Source organism: Scomber scombrus, chromosome 12, assembly GCF_963691925.1.
Source record: "Scomber scombrus chromosome 12, fScoSco1.1, whole genome shotgun sequence".
In the NCBI taxonomy this organism is placed as follows: Eukaryota; Metazoa; Chordata; class Actinopteri; order Scombriformes; family Scombridae; genus Scomber; species Scomber scombrus.
In genome coordinates, this window is record NC_084981.1 from 2,868,229 (window position 1) to 2,884,065 (window position 15,837).

The 15,837-nt window shown below is 37.5% G+C and overlaps 1 protein-coding gene across 1 annotated transcript in view; it reads left to right on the plus strand.

Moving 5' to 3' along the window:
- ltbp1 (latent transforming growth factor beta binding protein 1) overlaps positions 1–15,837 on the plus strand; it is a 137,180-nt gene that overhangs the window by 64,889 nt on the left and 56,454 nt on the right. The window contains exons 7-10 of the mRNA XM_062429856.1: positions 3,207–3,413; positions 5,539–5,840; positions 7,545–7,647; positions 12,767–12,826. Coding sequence (XP_062285840.1) covers positions 3,207–3,413; positions 5,539–5,840; positions 7,545–7,647; positions 12,767–12,826 — 672 coding nt within the window. The remainder of the gene's footprint in view (positions 1–3,206; positions 3,414–5,538; positions 5,841–7,544; positions 7,648–12,766; positions 12,827–15,837) is intronic.

Here is a 15,837-nt window from a genome sequence, read left to right on the forward strand (position 1 = left end):
ATCAAACTTCAACTCTTTGGCTAAAATCACAAAAAATAAGACTTAAGATTGATGGTGTATAATATGTGCAATAATATTACTTCAATGATACAGTCATAGATCCATATGGAGCTCAAGTGAATACCTTTAGTTTTTTCTTAGGAGTTATATATTTTTTCTGGTTTAATATATGTGCTGGAAGTCCCATGATGATGAATGAATGGTTGGGGTTTGGACAGCGAACTAAATGTTTAATATGTCATGGTGGTCATACCTGTGGTGGATGACTGTAGCATGATGTGAGTAATGACTGCTCCACAGGAGTTTTTTTGCATGTGAATCATAAACAGCTTGACTTTCCTGTTTTGTGTCAGTTCTTGAGGTTTTCTTGTTTTTTTTGGAACAAAGAGATAAGAGAGGAAAAATTAATCAGCAGAACTGGGAGAGATGTCAAATAAAGCTTTGAAGCATGAGTCTGTTTTGTCTGCGTGTCTGGAATCTTGTTTTTAATTTCTTTCGGAATTCATCACAGAATTCAAACAGGAAATGTAACTGTACTTGGACGTGTTTGGAAATACCCATAAAGTGTTTCAAGTGTTTCTTTCACATACAAATAATGTACTAATATGGAGCAACATCACATTGAACTGAATGTGGCTCTCACATATTTTTATCATCACCTCCTTTCTGTGTGTTAACGCCTTTTGGCTATAGAACAGTGAACTCACTGTATCCCTCTTTTCAGTCTGGCTTCTTACATAAGCACCACACTGGTGTTTGTGCTTGATTTATCCCCTCTGGAAAGAGTGCTGCCGCCCGCTCTCTGTGTACGTACTGTAGCTGACACCTGTTGTGCTGTGGTGTGTTCGTGGTCTGTGGGAACAGCAGCATTTATGTAAGGGATAATACCTGACGAGTTGCACTGCGGAGGCAAACCAGCCTCTCTCAGCCCATACGTCATCTCTTACAGTCACACAGCAACAAACATGGCGGTTATTATCCTGCTCATACCACAAAACGCCATAAATAATCCAATTAAGAATATCATCAACAACTTATCTCATTTTGATCTCCCTTTTCTGTTTTAAATATAGTAAAAACAGTAGCAGAAAGTAACTAAGTACATTTACTCAAGTACTGTACGTTTTGAGGTAGTAATACTTTACTGTAGTATTTCCATGTGATGCCACTTTCTACATCTCAGAGGGAAATATTGTACTTTCTACTCCACTACATTTATTTGACAGCTTTAGTGACTTTTCAGATGAAGATTTGACACAATGGATAATATAACAAGCTTTGAAAACCACATGCATGGTGCTCCATCACAGTAATGAATTCATTCTGTCTTTCAATTGATCCTTTAGGTTTTATTTATTGACAAAAAATTATACATTTCACCATAGTTGTTATTTTTCATGGTTCCTCTTTATTTTGTTTCATTCCTGAAAAAAAAGAAGAAAAGGTCATCATATATTTTTCATCATAGTAGAATAAATAGAATAAACTTTATTGTCATTGCAACCAGTGGTTTCCAACCTTTTTGTCTTTTGACGTCTTACAAAAAGCAGTGTGTAGTCGGCTCACATTTCAGATGTCTATGAGTTGTTAACAGCTCCACCAGATAGTGATTTTTTCCCTCTAAACTTCTCACATGGTTTCATTTCAATAAATGTTCAAATGATCCAATATTTCAGCAAAAATCAAAGATTAGAGAAAAAGTCCAAAAACTGAAAACACATTTGTGTATCAGAACTTTCCTCTCTCATTAATCATCTCACCACCCCTCACATTTATCTGCTGACCCTTTGGAGGGGCCCCACCCCTAGGTTGGGAACCACTGGACTAAACTAGCTAACTGTATATAAAGTAGTGTAAACTAGCTCCACCTCCAGCAGCTACAACAGTAACATGCTGCTCTAACACTGATGCTTCACTATTAATAATCTAATGATGTCATAATAATAATATATCAGTCAGAGGACCAAACCACTACTTTACTGTAATACTGCATACTACATCACTCATAATACTGCATTACTTTTACTGTAATACTGCATACTACATCACTCATAATACTGCAGTACTTTTACTGTAATACTGCATACTACATCACTCATAATACTGCAGTACTTTTACTGTAATACTGCATACTACATCACTCATAATACTGCATTACTTTTACTGTAATACTGCATACTACATCACTCATAATACTGCAGTACTTTTACTGTAATACTGCATACTACATCACTCATAATACTGCAGTACTTTTACTGTAATACTGCATACTACATCACTCATAATACTGCAGTACTTTTACTGTAATACTGCATACTACATCACTCATAATACTGCAGTACTTTACTGTAATACTGCATACTACATCACTCATAATACTGCAGTACTTTTACTGTAATACTGCATACTACATCACTCATAATACTGCAGTACTTTACTGTAATACTGCATACTACATCACTCATAATACTTTATTTTTATGTTACTTTACTGAAGTAAAGGATCTGAATACTTATTCAACCTCTCCATAAAATATAGTTCCTGGGACTCAGATCCCTACAATCTGAATTTATGCAAAATAAGAAGTAGTTTTTTGGCAACATAAATAACTCTTGCTCTAAGTTCTTTAGCTATATCTCCCTGTTACTGTCCTTACTACAGTTTGATAAAACTACAAGAGAAGAAGACAGTTATACGGTCCACTTGTTACTTGTTCATTCAAACCTTCCAGCCAATCAAACTGATAACTCTCTGTTGCTGAGATATAAAGAAGGACTTTTGAAATTCACATCATCCTTTTGTTGAGATGCACATTTGCTTACTGTTTATTTTCCGTGATTTCTAACAGCAACGCTTGTGAATGGAATGTTATTGGATGGCAAACGTGCATTTTGGATTCCCTGTGCTTTACATTAGAACTAAATGCATCACACAAAGCCACACAGACAAAGAGCAACCTGCCTTTCACTTTTTTCCCCATCTATGTTTATGAGTGCCGGGGCTTGGCTTTCAGATGCAGCCTGATCCGACCATGACGTACTTTAATCCTAATTATGGACAGATGTGTTGAAAAGTCATACAAATGTGATTCCAAATACACTCGCAGATGTGTTGATAATGGCTTTTCCTTTTTTTTTTTTTTTTTTTGTGAATATAAGGTGCAAAGCATCAGCATCACTTGCTTCCTTATTCTTCTGTCTCCTCAGTGGTGTGTCACCTGCCGTGTATAAATGGCGGCAAGTGCAGCGCCAGGGATAAATGCCAGTGCCCCCCCAACTTCACCGGAAAGTTCTGCCAGATGCCGGTTCAGACCGGACACCAGCAGCACCAGCAGACAGCAGGTGGCTACAGTCAAACTCAGGTTCACTCTACACACACTCTGCCTCTGACCTACAGCAACGGCCAGAGCCCTGGTGAGTGAAAAGGGAATACTGTGATCCCAGTTCTTACAATGAAAGACTAAAGTTGTTTTGTGGCCTGTGAAACGGTAACACTTTCCTATTTCTTATCAGTGAACTTCCTCTGAAAGGACACATGTGTTAGCCCATTTATTTGAAGTCATGCATTATAAAAAAGCTGCCTGGAAGATTGGGAAAAATGCACAGTTCACATGTCTGAATTACTACAGCTCTGGAGGTTGGTCAGCAGGATACATTCTCAATAAATATGAAGATAATAAATAAATCACATTATCATGTCCATTAAATAAATGATGAGTGTTAGTCACTGTGTTAGTCATTGTAACAGTCTCTCCAGTCTGCATTGTGTTTACTGGATTTTACAATTAGTTTCTCTGCAGTTGGTAACTGCTTGTGTCAAAACAAGTATTGAGACATTTATAATAAGAGCAAGCAATACAGTGTGTTACATTAGCTATATGTTACCTGTAAAAGGTCTAAACTTTTATTGGTAAACTGGTTTTTGGTTGTTAAAAAGGACACTGCACTGCACTTCCATTCAATTTGAGGGCTTGTGAGACACATTCTCATTGAATTTCATTAGTTTTATTGCCATTGATTGATTGTTGGTGAAGGGACTGAGCGTGCTACCACTTCTCAGTTGTAAAGTCTGTCAGAGAGACACAGCTGTATGTATTAAAAAAACAGAAAGAACAACATGCAGCCAAAGCAATCAAAACTGACAAGGCAGCCTGCAGATCAGAGCACAGTGTCAGCAGAATTAAACTGATGTGGACTCTAAGTTAATAACAAATCTCAACTTTTTACTTCTGAGATAGTGGATGTGTTACTAGCATGTACGAATCAGTTCTTTCTAAAGATGGAGTAACAATACAACGTAGATGTTGTACATTTTCATAACTTCTCTTTCCCTTCAGCACAGCATAATGCTTTTTGTCAAGTAAGGAAAGTGACTCTGTTTATATACAGGGCACATCTCCACTGATTTATTACATTAAACTAATCAACACTGGTTGATTTCATATTCATAGATTTTTTTGGACTAGTTAGTTGTGCCCTTTCCATAATGTGACATTTAAAAAATGACGATACCAGTACCAACCTACCCTTAAAGTGATACTGATACCAACTGAGTACTTCATTAGATACTCATTCCATATTAAGTATACTGTCTTTTATCCAGTGTAACAGGCGTGTAGTGTAGACGCACATTAGAGTGTTTAGGTGGCATCTTGGCTGCTGAACTGCTCAGCACACTAACTGAAATTCACCACGACTTCACCACCACAGACGGGTTGGAGCTGCTGTGGCAATGGGCCAATCACGTTACATTAAATCAAAGAACACTTGCGTTGATTGGCTGTGAGCAAGTCCATACAGATAGTCATATTTTCTAGCTCTGGGTGCAGAAGTATCAATTGCAGGTATCATTTGGTATTGATTACCGAAACCTAGCCCTATGTGAGAGTTTGTAAGAAAGCCAAGCAGACAGCTGAGTGATAGCTGGCACTGGACGAACCCTCTGTTTAATGCTCAAAGGTGCTGACATATAGAAATTACTCCGGAGGGAGCAGTAATGAGGCTGCTTTATGTTATATGTCATTCAATTCATGAATTTATTTTGACCTATCACCTAAAAAACAAACTGATAAAATTGCGATTGCTTCTTTAGTTGGAATTAATTGATATGAATCATTGAAAAAGTATTAGAAGCTGGGATATTCTGACTTTTAGTCCCTTGTATAGGTCAATCTCTAAAGTCACTGGATACTACAATTCCTTAATTAATTCCATTAATATTGCAACGTAATAACTTTTATTAGACCCTTTCTCAGAGGTTTAGTGTATAGTTTTATAGTCTCCAAGCCCAAACTGAGATAAAGCCTGATGACATTGCTATGACATCATTAGAGTTATTTTCTTAACCTGGTCAAAGCTGTGCCAGAGCCACAAATGGTTTTCATGGCATCTTAATGTGTAAAATCAGTGGTGCTGTGTTAAAAATATTGCAATTCCTTCTAGTAATACCCACTATTCCCTTTTCGTAATGATAATAATAATAACAATAATAATAATAATAATGATAATAATGTATTGTAACTTTCCTGTGTACCATCAGTGTTCAGCCCAAGCATCGTCAACATCCACATCAAGCATCCTCCAGAGGCGTCTGTCCAGGTCCACCAGGTGTCTCAGATGGACAACTTCCACAACAATGGGCACAAGGTTAAAGGGTCCCAGTCCGGCTCGTCTTCATCCACCAGCTACACCTACCACCACACAGAGAGCAGCCAGAAGATCCAGCACCATGGTTACAACATAGTTTATCCCGGCCAGCATGGCTACCAGGTTCCCCAGTACCAGCCCGTCACGTCCAAGAACACACTGGGCCGCTGCTTCCAGGAGACGGCAGGGAGTCAGGTACAGCGACAGAAATGTTTGCCTTTTGACAAGAATGTGTGCATGCATCTGTCAAACTGCAGTCTTTAGTTTCAGTCAACAAAAGCTAAAGTCATTTTAGTCATTTTGAGCGTTTTGATACCATTGTTGTGTACAGTTACCATGGTCACAGGTGTTTCTCATCTATCATCTATCACAAGCTTAGTGGATAAGGTACTGTTTATTTTACTTAGTAATGTAATGAATAATTAGTAATGAATTCATTCTGTCTTTCAAATGATCCTTTAGGTTTTATTTATTGACAAAAAATTATACATTTCACCATAGTTGTTATTTTTCATGGTTCCTCTTTATTTTGTTTCATTCCTGAAAAAAAGGAAGAAAAGGTCATCATATATTTTTCATCATAGTAGAATAAATACAATAAACTTTATTGTCATTGCAAAAGAAGTAACCAGAAATTTGCTGTGCCATGCCTGAATATAAAAAAATATAAAATAGACCGTAATAAATACACAAACACACACACATACACAATCATCCCAAAACAATAAATCAAACTGGCTGGCTTTGGCTATGACATGATTGCTAGCATTTTAGCAAAATGAAAAAAATAATCAAGCCCTACTGTAGTTTAACAAAGCACATTTAAGCTGGGCTCAGACTACAGCAGTTTTGGGCCAATTTATCTCTGATTCAACCCTCGTGACAACAGGAGGAGAAGTCTGGTCTTGGACCTTGGTCAGTACTGATGTCATAGTAATGTGAAGGGTTTACAGATCCATTCTTAAACATCCAGAAATGGACATTTTATTGTTTTTTGTGAACCCATTATATAATGAGGGCAGGTGTCCACCCTCTGACCACTCATCTCACACACAGTGGTAAAACAAGAGACAAACATGTACAGTATGTGATACAAATACTGTCAGTTTTTACTGTATATAAATATAACAGCATGCAACCACATGAAACCTCAGCACAACATTAGCAACAAATTAATATATTATTATGGGTGTTTTAACTGTACTATTTTTTTTCTATTTTACTATTTTTTCTATATACTTTGCTAAGATCTCACCTGTAACTTGCCACGTCAACAGTCAGCATTCAGGCATTGTGTGTGATTTCTGCCCTCCAGTTTAAAGGCTGTTACAGGCTGTCATGTCAACTGCAGGAGTGTGTTTTTTTTGCTGTCACCCAACCAGTTATATGAAAACATTGTTATCAACCTCATTTATGCCCAGATTAGTGAAAAAAACTTGAACTACAATGTCTAGAATAGGCTTGTAAAATTGACACACTTATGGCGCCAACATGAAAACAATACAACTTCAAGCTGGGTGGCTGGAATTGATATCAAGTCCTGTAGATGAGGAATGCAAAATAAAGAACACATTTACTGTCTGTCTGTAAAAGATCCACAATATTAGGTTTAAGCGAAAGTAATAAATCACAAGTCGCTCTATCACCTGGTCACATTTTGCACAGCAGTTGTTGCTATAAAGATACGCGTTTGTCAGTTGATGAAGTGTGGAGAGGAAGAGAAAGATATGTATGTGTCGATCTGACTGATGGTGGATGGGTTTATGTGGGTATCAGACATACAGGGGAAGCAAAAAAGGATGGAACACATTATTTTGATTAAAATAAAGATAACATTTCATCCTCTTCTATCACTTTCTTTCTCTCCATTCTGTGCTGTTGCCCATCTGTATGTGTCAGTGTGGTAAGGCTCTGCCAGGTCTCACAAAGCAGGACCAGTGCTGTGGGACCATTGGGACATCCTGGGGTTTCCACAAATGCCAGAAGTGTCCAAAAAAACAATGTAAGTACAACTGTATTTCTAAAGACTTTGTTCAGGTTTTTTGTCTTTTTGGACACCTGATTGATTCATTTCTCTTAGGAATATCTGCATAACCCTTGTAGCGAGACTACCCCATGCAATGGACAATGATGGTGTTTGACACTGAACATGTTTAAAGGGATGTTAATGAAGCAGGAGGATGGCAGGATTATATACTAAAAGGATATTTAAGAAAAATATGAATAAAATGGGGGCAAAACTGAAATCTGGGGAATTCAACAAATAATCTCAGCAAAATAATATTTCTGAAACACAAGATACTCATCCAGCAGCTCCACAACGTAAATGTGCAGTGTGTAAAATTTAGTGGCATCTAGTGAAACAGACTTGGCAGAAATGGAATAATATTCATAAGTATGTTTAAAGTAATGTATAATCACCTATTATTTTCAATACCTTAGAGTGAACGCTTTATATCTACATAGGAAGAAGGTCCTCTTCCACTGCCATGTTTCTTCATTAGCACAGAATGGACAAACCAAGCATTGGCTCTGGAGATGGCCTTTCACATTTTTCAAAGGTATTTGCAGCCACCATAGATTCTTCTACACGGTTGGAAGGTGATTGGTGGCGTGGGGGGGGTGGGGGTGGTATTCAGTAGGTTGCAATCTACAACCTCATTGTTAGATGCCACTAAATCCTACCCTGGGGCCTTTAAGATAAGTTTACTAGGAAACAGCTGTATAGTGTCTTCTATAGTTCTGGAGCAGCAAAGTCAAGTCTGAGAAAATGACCCAGATGATGTCATAGTGATGCCATTAGGGTTATCTCAAATTGGGCTTTGAGACTTCACATTTTCTAATAGGAAGGCTTTGTTACAAACTGAGGGTGTGAAGTTTTAAAGACATGGCTGTTTACCAGGCAGGGAGTGTCTAATGATAATGCAGTGATTTGGATTCTAGGAAATATTGGATCCAGGGAACATAAAATGACAGACAGACGAATGTCCAGCTGGCTTGAAACCTAAACCTTAAAACGTGTCTTAAGACAGCTCAACGACTGTCTCTTGTAGTCTTTTTATTCAGCTAGCAACGGGCAAAATAAAGATGCTGAGCCAGAGCAATTAGGAAACTTTATATTATCCTTGTACTTCTATGGGTATTAAAAGACAGGTGACTTTCACCCTGGGAGTTATTTCCAGAGAGGAAAAGCACTAAATGCCTTGGTGGCATGCGGTGCCGGCCCCTGCTTCCCGTTTCTTTTTAGAGAGGTTGTTACCAAGCCGGAGTGCGTGTGTGTTTGTGTGAGTGTGAGGGTGTGTGGGTCAGGGAGGGGGTTGCCAGTCTGAATGAGGCTGTGCTTTTTATGTAGTTGCTGGCTATTCAACCCTACTCCCTTTATAGAACTATGGAACTTCTCTTTGACGCCAAAGCTATTGGATCTAGAGCATGGAGCTCTGGAGTAAGAACTACAGTATTTCCCCCCTTCAACTGAAAAGAGGGGTGGTAGACAATTTTAGATGAATAGCCTGAGAATAATTTCATAAATAGCTCAAAACATAAGCCTACTATATATAACCCAAAATACCCATATTGCTAAAAAATCAGTATGTGTACAATATGCTTGTAACAGTGCAGTCAATATTATTTGCTCTGACTACTACTCTGATAACGGTTAGCATGGGTTATCACTGGGTTATCAGGGTTCACACCGCATAGAGTTGCAAAGTGAGAGAGATTATTTCGGACAATCAGGGTTTTCAGAAGTCGTATTAGTTTTTTGCATAGACAATGACATATGCTACCAGCCATGTGGAGTACTTTAAGGCAAGGCTAGAAATTGCTAGAATACTTTTGAATTATTAGTCCAAAATATGAGCAGAAATGTCAGAAAATATTTGGTTCTTTGAGTAGTTAAAGGGTCATGAAACGTAAGGAGAAAAGTTAACTACGACTTCTGAGGTAAATTTCTGAAATTAAACTAAGCTGAAGCTTTGTAGAAACATGACAATTAATTCAGCATTTTTCTTGCATGTCAGAGTGTGGAATATTTGATTATATGGGCCTTTTATTATAATCAAATTTAAGATAGCACTAATTCAGTAAAAGAGACAGATTAGATAAGTTATTAACATAAAGTAGCATGTCGTCTGCATACAGAAGACGGCGATAGTCAGTCTCAATGACTAAAATTACAGTGTGACGTGTGTCTCTCTCAAACTTTACTCTGCCAGTTTGTAATGCAGACATTCTGTGATACATTTATTGTGTTCAATCCCAAACTGAAATGACGCTGATGATGTCACAGTGATGTCTTTCAGAGGATTATCAGAGCCAAAGAAGACATTGCACGGCTGTTTTCACATAGTGTGTCGTAATCACCATGAGGAGTAAGGAAGGAGACTGCTATGGTTTTGATGCGTTAGGAAAGGTGTGACAACCTTAATTCTTGATATCTTTTGAATAGAAGAATTTCACTCAGTTAAGAGATTTTGATATGATTTTGGTCGTAGTGCACTTAAAATATAACACATCCTGTTTACCAGTGGTCCCTCATGCCACACTCCAGCCCACATGTCTCATAATCACCATGATAACATTTCAGCCTTGTTATTTACACATTTCAGTGGGACTTGACACAAAGCCAGAGGTTTTGTCTTTCCCTCTGTTCCTCCTCAGGAATGGCAAGGGCACAAGTTCAGGTTTTTTTTTTTTTTCATTTTACAATGAAGTGTGAAACAGTCCATTGTGCCATGGAGACACTGGTAGCTGGTAAATGCATTGGCTTTATCGGTCGAACAAACATTGCCTTGTTATTTCCTGTTAAGCAAAATATCAATCTGCTTTCAGGTATTTGGGTACCAACTCCCCACTGGTTCCTTTATCCACCATTACAGCAGGGCCTAGTCTCCAACATGCAGCAGAGATTTACAAGAGTTTGACTGCAGTCTGAGGGTTTATTGTGAGCTACTGGCTGTCTGAACAGCTTTCAACATTGTAGACTCCTGCTTGCTGAATCTTTTCACTTCACTGTCTTACATTAATTCTTCTTTATTCATCTCTCTTTCTCTCTCTCTCTCTCTCTCTCTCTCTCTCTCCCTCTCAAGTTCATTGAATCCCCTTTTTCAGTTTTATTCAAGACACTTTTCTCAATAGGAGGGTATGAATTAAACCATCAGATTTTTAATTTCTTTCCTTTTTCCAGTTTGCACTGGTTTCAGTTTAGTAATCTTGTAAAGTATTGTTTTGAATAAGGTATACTGCTCCTGCTGCTGATTTGCATACACATAAACTGTAATTATTTCCTTTATTTATTTATTTTAACCAAGGTCTTTTTCTTTATTCTCTGCCCTCTTCATTAACAAATGTTGGCATGTCAGTTTAATTACAATGTTTTTTCAGCAAGCTTCATTGACTTTCTGTAAGTAAATATACTCTTACTGGCCACTTTATTACCAACACCTGTTCAATCTAATGCAATCCAATGCAACAGTTCTGCCATAAATTCTATTGTTAAGAAGCTCATACATTTTCAGTTTTTGTTGGCATTGTCAGAAAGGTGATCATTCTACTTTATGTGTATTGTTTAGCTCGTCGTGGGTGCTGGTGGTGTACTAGAGTGCATTATATTGAAATTCCTACTGTAATATTTTGCCTCCCACATGTACGGTAATGGTATGCACAAAATATAAGGAACACTATTCAGTATAATGCACTCCATCACCCGCTATGACCTCAATCATAAACACAAAGTAAATGTATCACCTTTCTGCAATGTCAACAATAGCTGAAAATGTATAAGCCAAATATATGTAGAATGTATTGCAGAGCTGTTGTATTGGATTGCATTAGATTGCACAGATGTTCCTAATAAAGTCGCCGGCCAGTGTATATGTCTTGAACAGAATATTTAAATACAACAAAGGTTATATAACACAACTTATATAAGACTGACACGTCATTAACTTAAATACGCTTGCAAAACGAAATGGTCTGTGAAAAAGGACATTCATAGTTAATTTACAAACATCAGGCCCAACTATGTCAAATAGGAATGGACAGTAATATAAATTTGTCTGAAAGTCTGTAACAAAATGTACCTTTACCTAACACTGACACTGAGGCAAAATAATGCATGGTTAAAAGATGTCAGTGTACTTGTCAGTCACACACATATACAAAACATGATTCAATTATAGTGATGAGATCTGAATAAGAGATTAAACAATGCAAACATTAAAAAATAGGCACACAACATACAGTATGAGTTCATAAATATAACATGTCTAGGAAAGTAACCTTTACATAATGTTAATATCCTGACTCATAATTAGTGTCTATACCAATTCACATTCATAAATTCCTTATGAGTCATTAATAATTGTTTTATTAATCCTTCTGTTTGATTACTCTTATGGGGGGGAACAAGACATTTACAATCACTATTTTATGGTCCAGGAGAATATTTTATAGAATATGATGAATACATGTTTGAATGCTGATTTTTGAATTGTTTTAATAAACACAGGCCAAACTTGTACATTTGCATATATAAAAATGCACAAACATACAAAAGTGATGCATTTTATACCATTTTTGTATACTGTGAGTCACATTAGGAAAAGTCCGGCCAAAATAAATGTGTATTGGGAGTTTTTAAAACTCAAATTAAAATTGTTTTTTTTTAAAGTAAAATTTGACCCTGAACAGTATGTAAGTACTGAAACTGACCAGACTTATATCAGCTGACCATGTGAAGATATATTGATCACTCAGAATAAATGATTATATATTTGAATAAAGCTGCATATTCTACAAGTTACCTGGGTTTTTTATTCAATTTTTGTCCGCTTTGTGGATCTGTAGTATGACAAAAATACCAACAGATCCTAACATTTCAGAAAAGTTCAAGACTTTATCAAGATGAAACCTTCCAAACTGCGAGAGAAATGTCACAGATGATTGCATGTTGATGATAGGGTAACAAAGGAAATCATGGCTAAGTCGAACGGAAACCTAAGAAACATGATTGTAATTTATTTGTTTATGATTATTAAACCATTCACGAAATGCCAATATAAAAGGATTAACATGTTTTTCCTCTTTTCTTTCTCTTATTCTCTACATTCTCCTCTCATCAGCCATACCTCTGATCGACTGTCCTCAGGGTTATAAGAGAATCAACAGCTCTCATTGCCAAGGTAAGGACGTGTGCTTTTTTGGAACCTAAACATGCTGCATTCTGGCCGATAATGTTGTCTTTTTTGTGTGTATGTAGAAACAGTACTGATGTCTGACTGTCAAATGCTTTAAGGTTCTAAGGGGAGTATGTCCTCGTTGCAGATGCATAATGGCTATCTGCAGAGTTAAATTAGATGACTGCTACACTAAAAACACTCAAACAATAAGGACGAGTTCAGTTAATTAGAGACAGAGACATTAATACCCCATTTATAGTTTGCCACTTCATGCATGAGTAGATCCGATATCTTCCTTAAAAGGCTTTTTTATTTTTTCATTTTGTTATATTAAAGCCAATAATTATTACAGATGCATGATAGTCTGACTGAGAAATTTGCAATTACAAATCAGACTCTGGTGCATTACCACCACCCTCTGGGCTGGAACAGGGCTTACCCCATGTCATATTTGTGAGACAAGCATACACAGTATGTGGATGACTGCAAAATCCTGCTTCATTAAATGACATCTGTATTTTATCTAGATTTGAGACACTTGAAATGACAAGTATAAATGGGGCCTAAATCATCTGTGCCCAAAATTGCAGGTGCTTAAGCCACTGTAGACTATTTGTTAAGGAGAACAGTCACATAAACACACTGACATTCTTCCTCAGTAGAGAGGAGCATTTGTTACAAGTTGAAAGTAACTAACAGGGTTATGATAGACACGTATGCAATTAAAATGAGGTCGCTGTTATGCATGGTAGTATTAATCTGAGGCTAAATTTCAATAAGTGTCACGTCCATCAAACAGATGGGCTTGTCTGTGGGGCATTTCTTGGGTGACGACAGTCTTAGAAACAGACATGTTCTTTATATGATCTCAGGCCAGTGTAAGCAGTGAAGAAGCTTTGGAATAAAATACTAGTCTGGAGTTTCAATTAAAAAAAGAATGCATTTTGTGCATAATGGCAGAAGGCCTTAGAATAAGCTACTTACTGCAAACTCAGCTAGGCATAGTCCATCCATACATGAAGATCTTGTGACTGAAAGCTCCAGATCAGCTACTAAATGGACCTTAAAGGGAGATTTGTTTTATCAACGGTTGTCCTCGAGGTCAAGAATGAACTTTGAAACTTAGTATTTTTATGTTGTGTACAAATGGGAAACAGAAGTCACCACCTGCAATGATTTGTGGTTCCTTAAAGCACCAATAGAGGGCGCTGGACTCACCTTTACCACCAGTAACGGTGGCTCAGTGCCATGTTATCCATGGTGTTCGCCAGCTCTGTGGCTGGAAGCAGAAGGGCTTTGACAGGGGAGAGAGGGTCTGCTGCCGATTCGGACTGCTGCCAGAGAAGTGTGTGGGTGTGTGTGTGTGTGTGTGTGTGGAGCCCTTGACTTGGCCAAACCTAAGGAGGTGCTGGGACTCACTATAATTCACCACATCCTTTTCTTCTTATTTATTATTATTATCGTTTTTCTTACAGCCCCCTCCTTTCTTTTACTCTTTGAACGACAGTATGTCCACTTGGATCTGCATTCTGTTTGGTTTGGAGATCTGTGTTTGTGTTTTTTTTTTTTAAAGTACATTTAGAACTTTTTATTTTTGTAATGAATGAGTTTTTTATGTTGTAGTTTTTTGTACAATCATCAGTTCAAAGCACATTCAAAACACTGTTAGTCAAGTTCTGTTAAAGTCAACAGTCTGGTCTGAAATGAGCCGTTCACAGTCTTGTTATGTCTTACACTCTGAAACGCCACTTCTTCATGAAATATGTAATAATGATTTATGATACGAGTTTGGTTCGATTTTGTTTTGGGTTTTTTCATGTATTTATTTATTTTAGGATGGGGGCAGGTTTGGGGTAGACACACTCTTCCGTGAAATTCTTACTTAAAATATAACATTTTTATAAACATAGTTTTAAAGAACACGTTGTCATGAATATAAAAATATGTCCAATGACATGGGGTTCCCATTCAACAAACATCAATTGATTGATTATAAACTAACATATAAAAGTACTCTACTTCCTTTGGTGACCAACTCCAAGCCTTACCACATAAGGGGTGACTTACATGGAGATCTTGTCCAGTGCATGAAATGTGGATTGTTTTGTGAACAATAGTCGATGCAGAATGACTGATGACTGGCTGTCCACAGGGCAGATGATGTGATGTACTGTCTGACACACACCCTGCGCTCTAATCTTGTTTACCTAGTTTTTCCTGTCCAATGCTGTAAGCCTAAAAAAGCTTGTACGGTAATAAAAAGTGTCTTGGATTTTAGTAACAGGATAACGTGGAGGACCTAACCAATAGAAGACCAACCAAGTAGGCTGTCAACAGCCTATTAAAACATACTAGTTGAAACGCTTGTGTTCCCTTTCACCTATAAACTGGATGTCATGGTGGGATACACACATGAGTCACAGTCTGTGATATGAGCCAAGTGTGTTCTCACTGAAGGAATTTGATTTTCTAAAACTCAACACATTTCATAGTCGAGTTTCAAAACATCAGAAGTGAGCTGGGAAAAGACAAAAAAAAACATTTCTCATTTCTGCAACATTTAACATGCTAGAGGTGTTGCTCTAGGGATGACATGGTCGGTCTGGCGGTCGGGCCACCACTTTGGTCCAGAATGACTCAATCCAACAACTACTGGATGGATTGCCATGTAACTTGGGGCATATATCTGTGGTGCCAAGACGATAAATCTAAATGACTTTGGTCCGCAGACGTTTTCTCTAGTGCCACGATGAAGTTGGTATGTGGTTTGGAGTGAAATGTCTCAACCAGTGGATGGATGACAATGACATTTCAACAGATGTTCGTGTTCCCCTCAGGATGAACTGTGATATCTTTGGTGGTCCCATAACTTTTCAACTAGCAGCATTATCAGGTTAAAATATCTGTCTGACTACAAATAACTGCAATATTACCATCATTTCTATCAAATAGCTAATTAGTATATGTTGTGGTGAACTGATGGCAAACTGTGGGTTCATTACAGTGAGTAACAC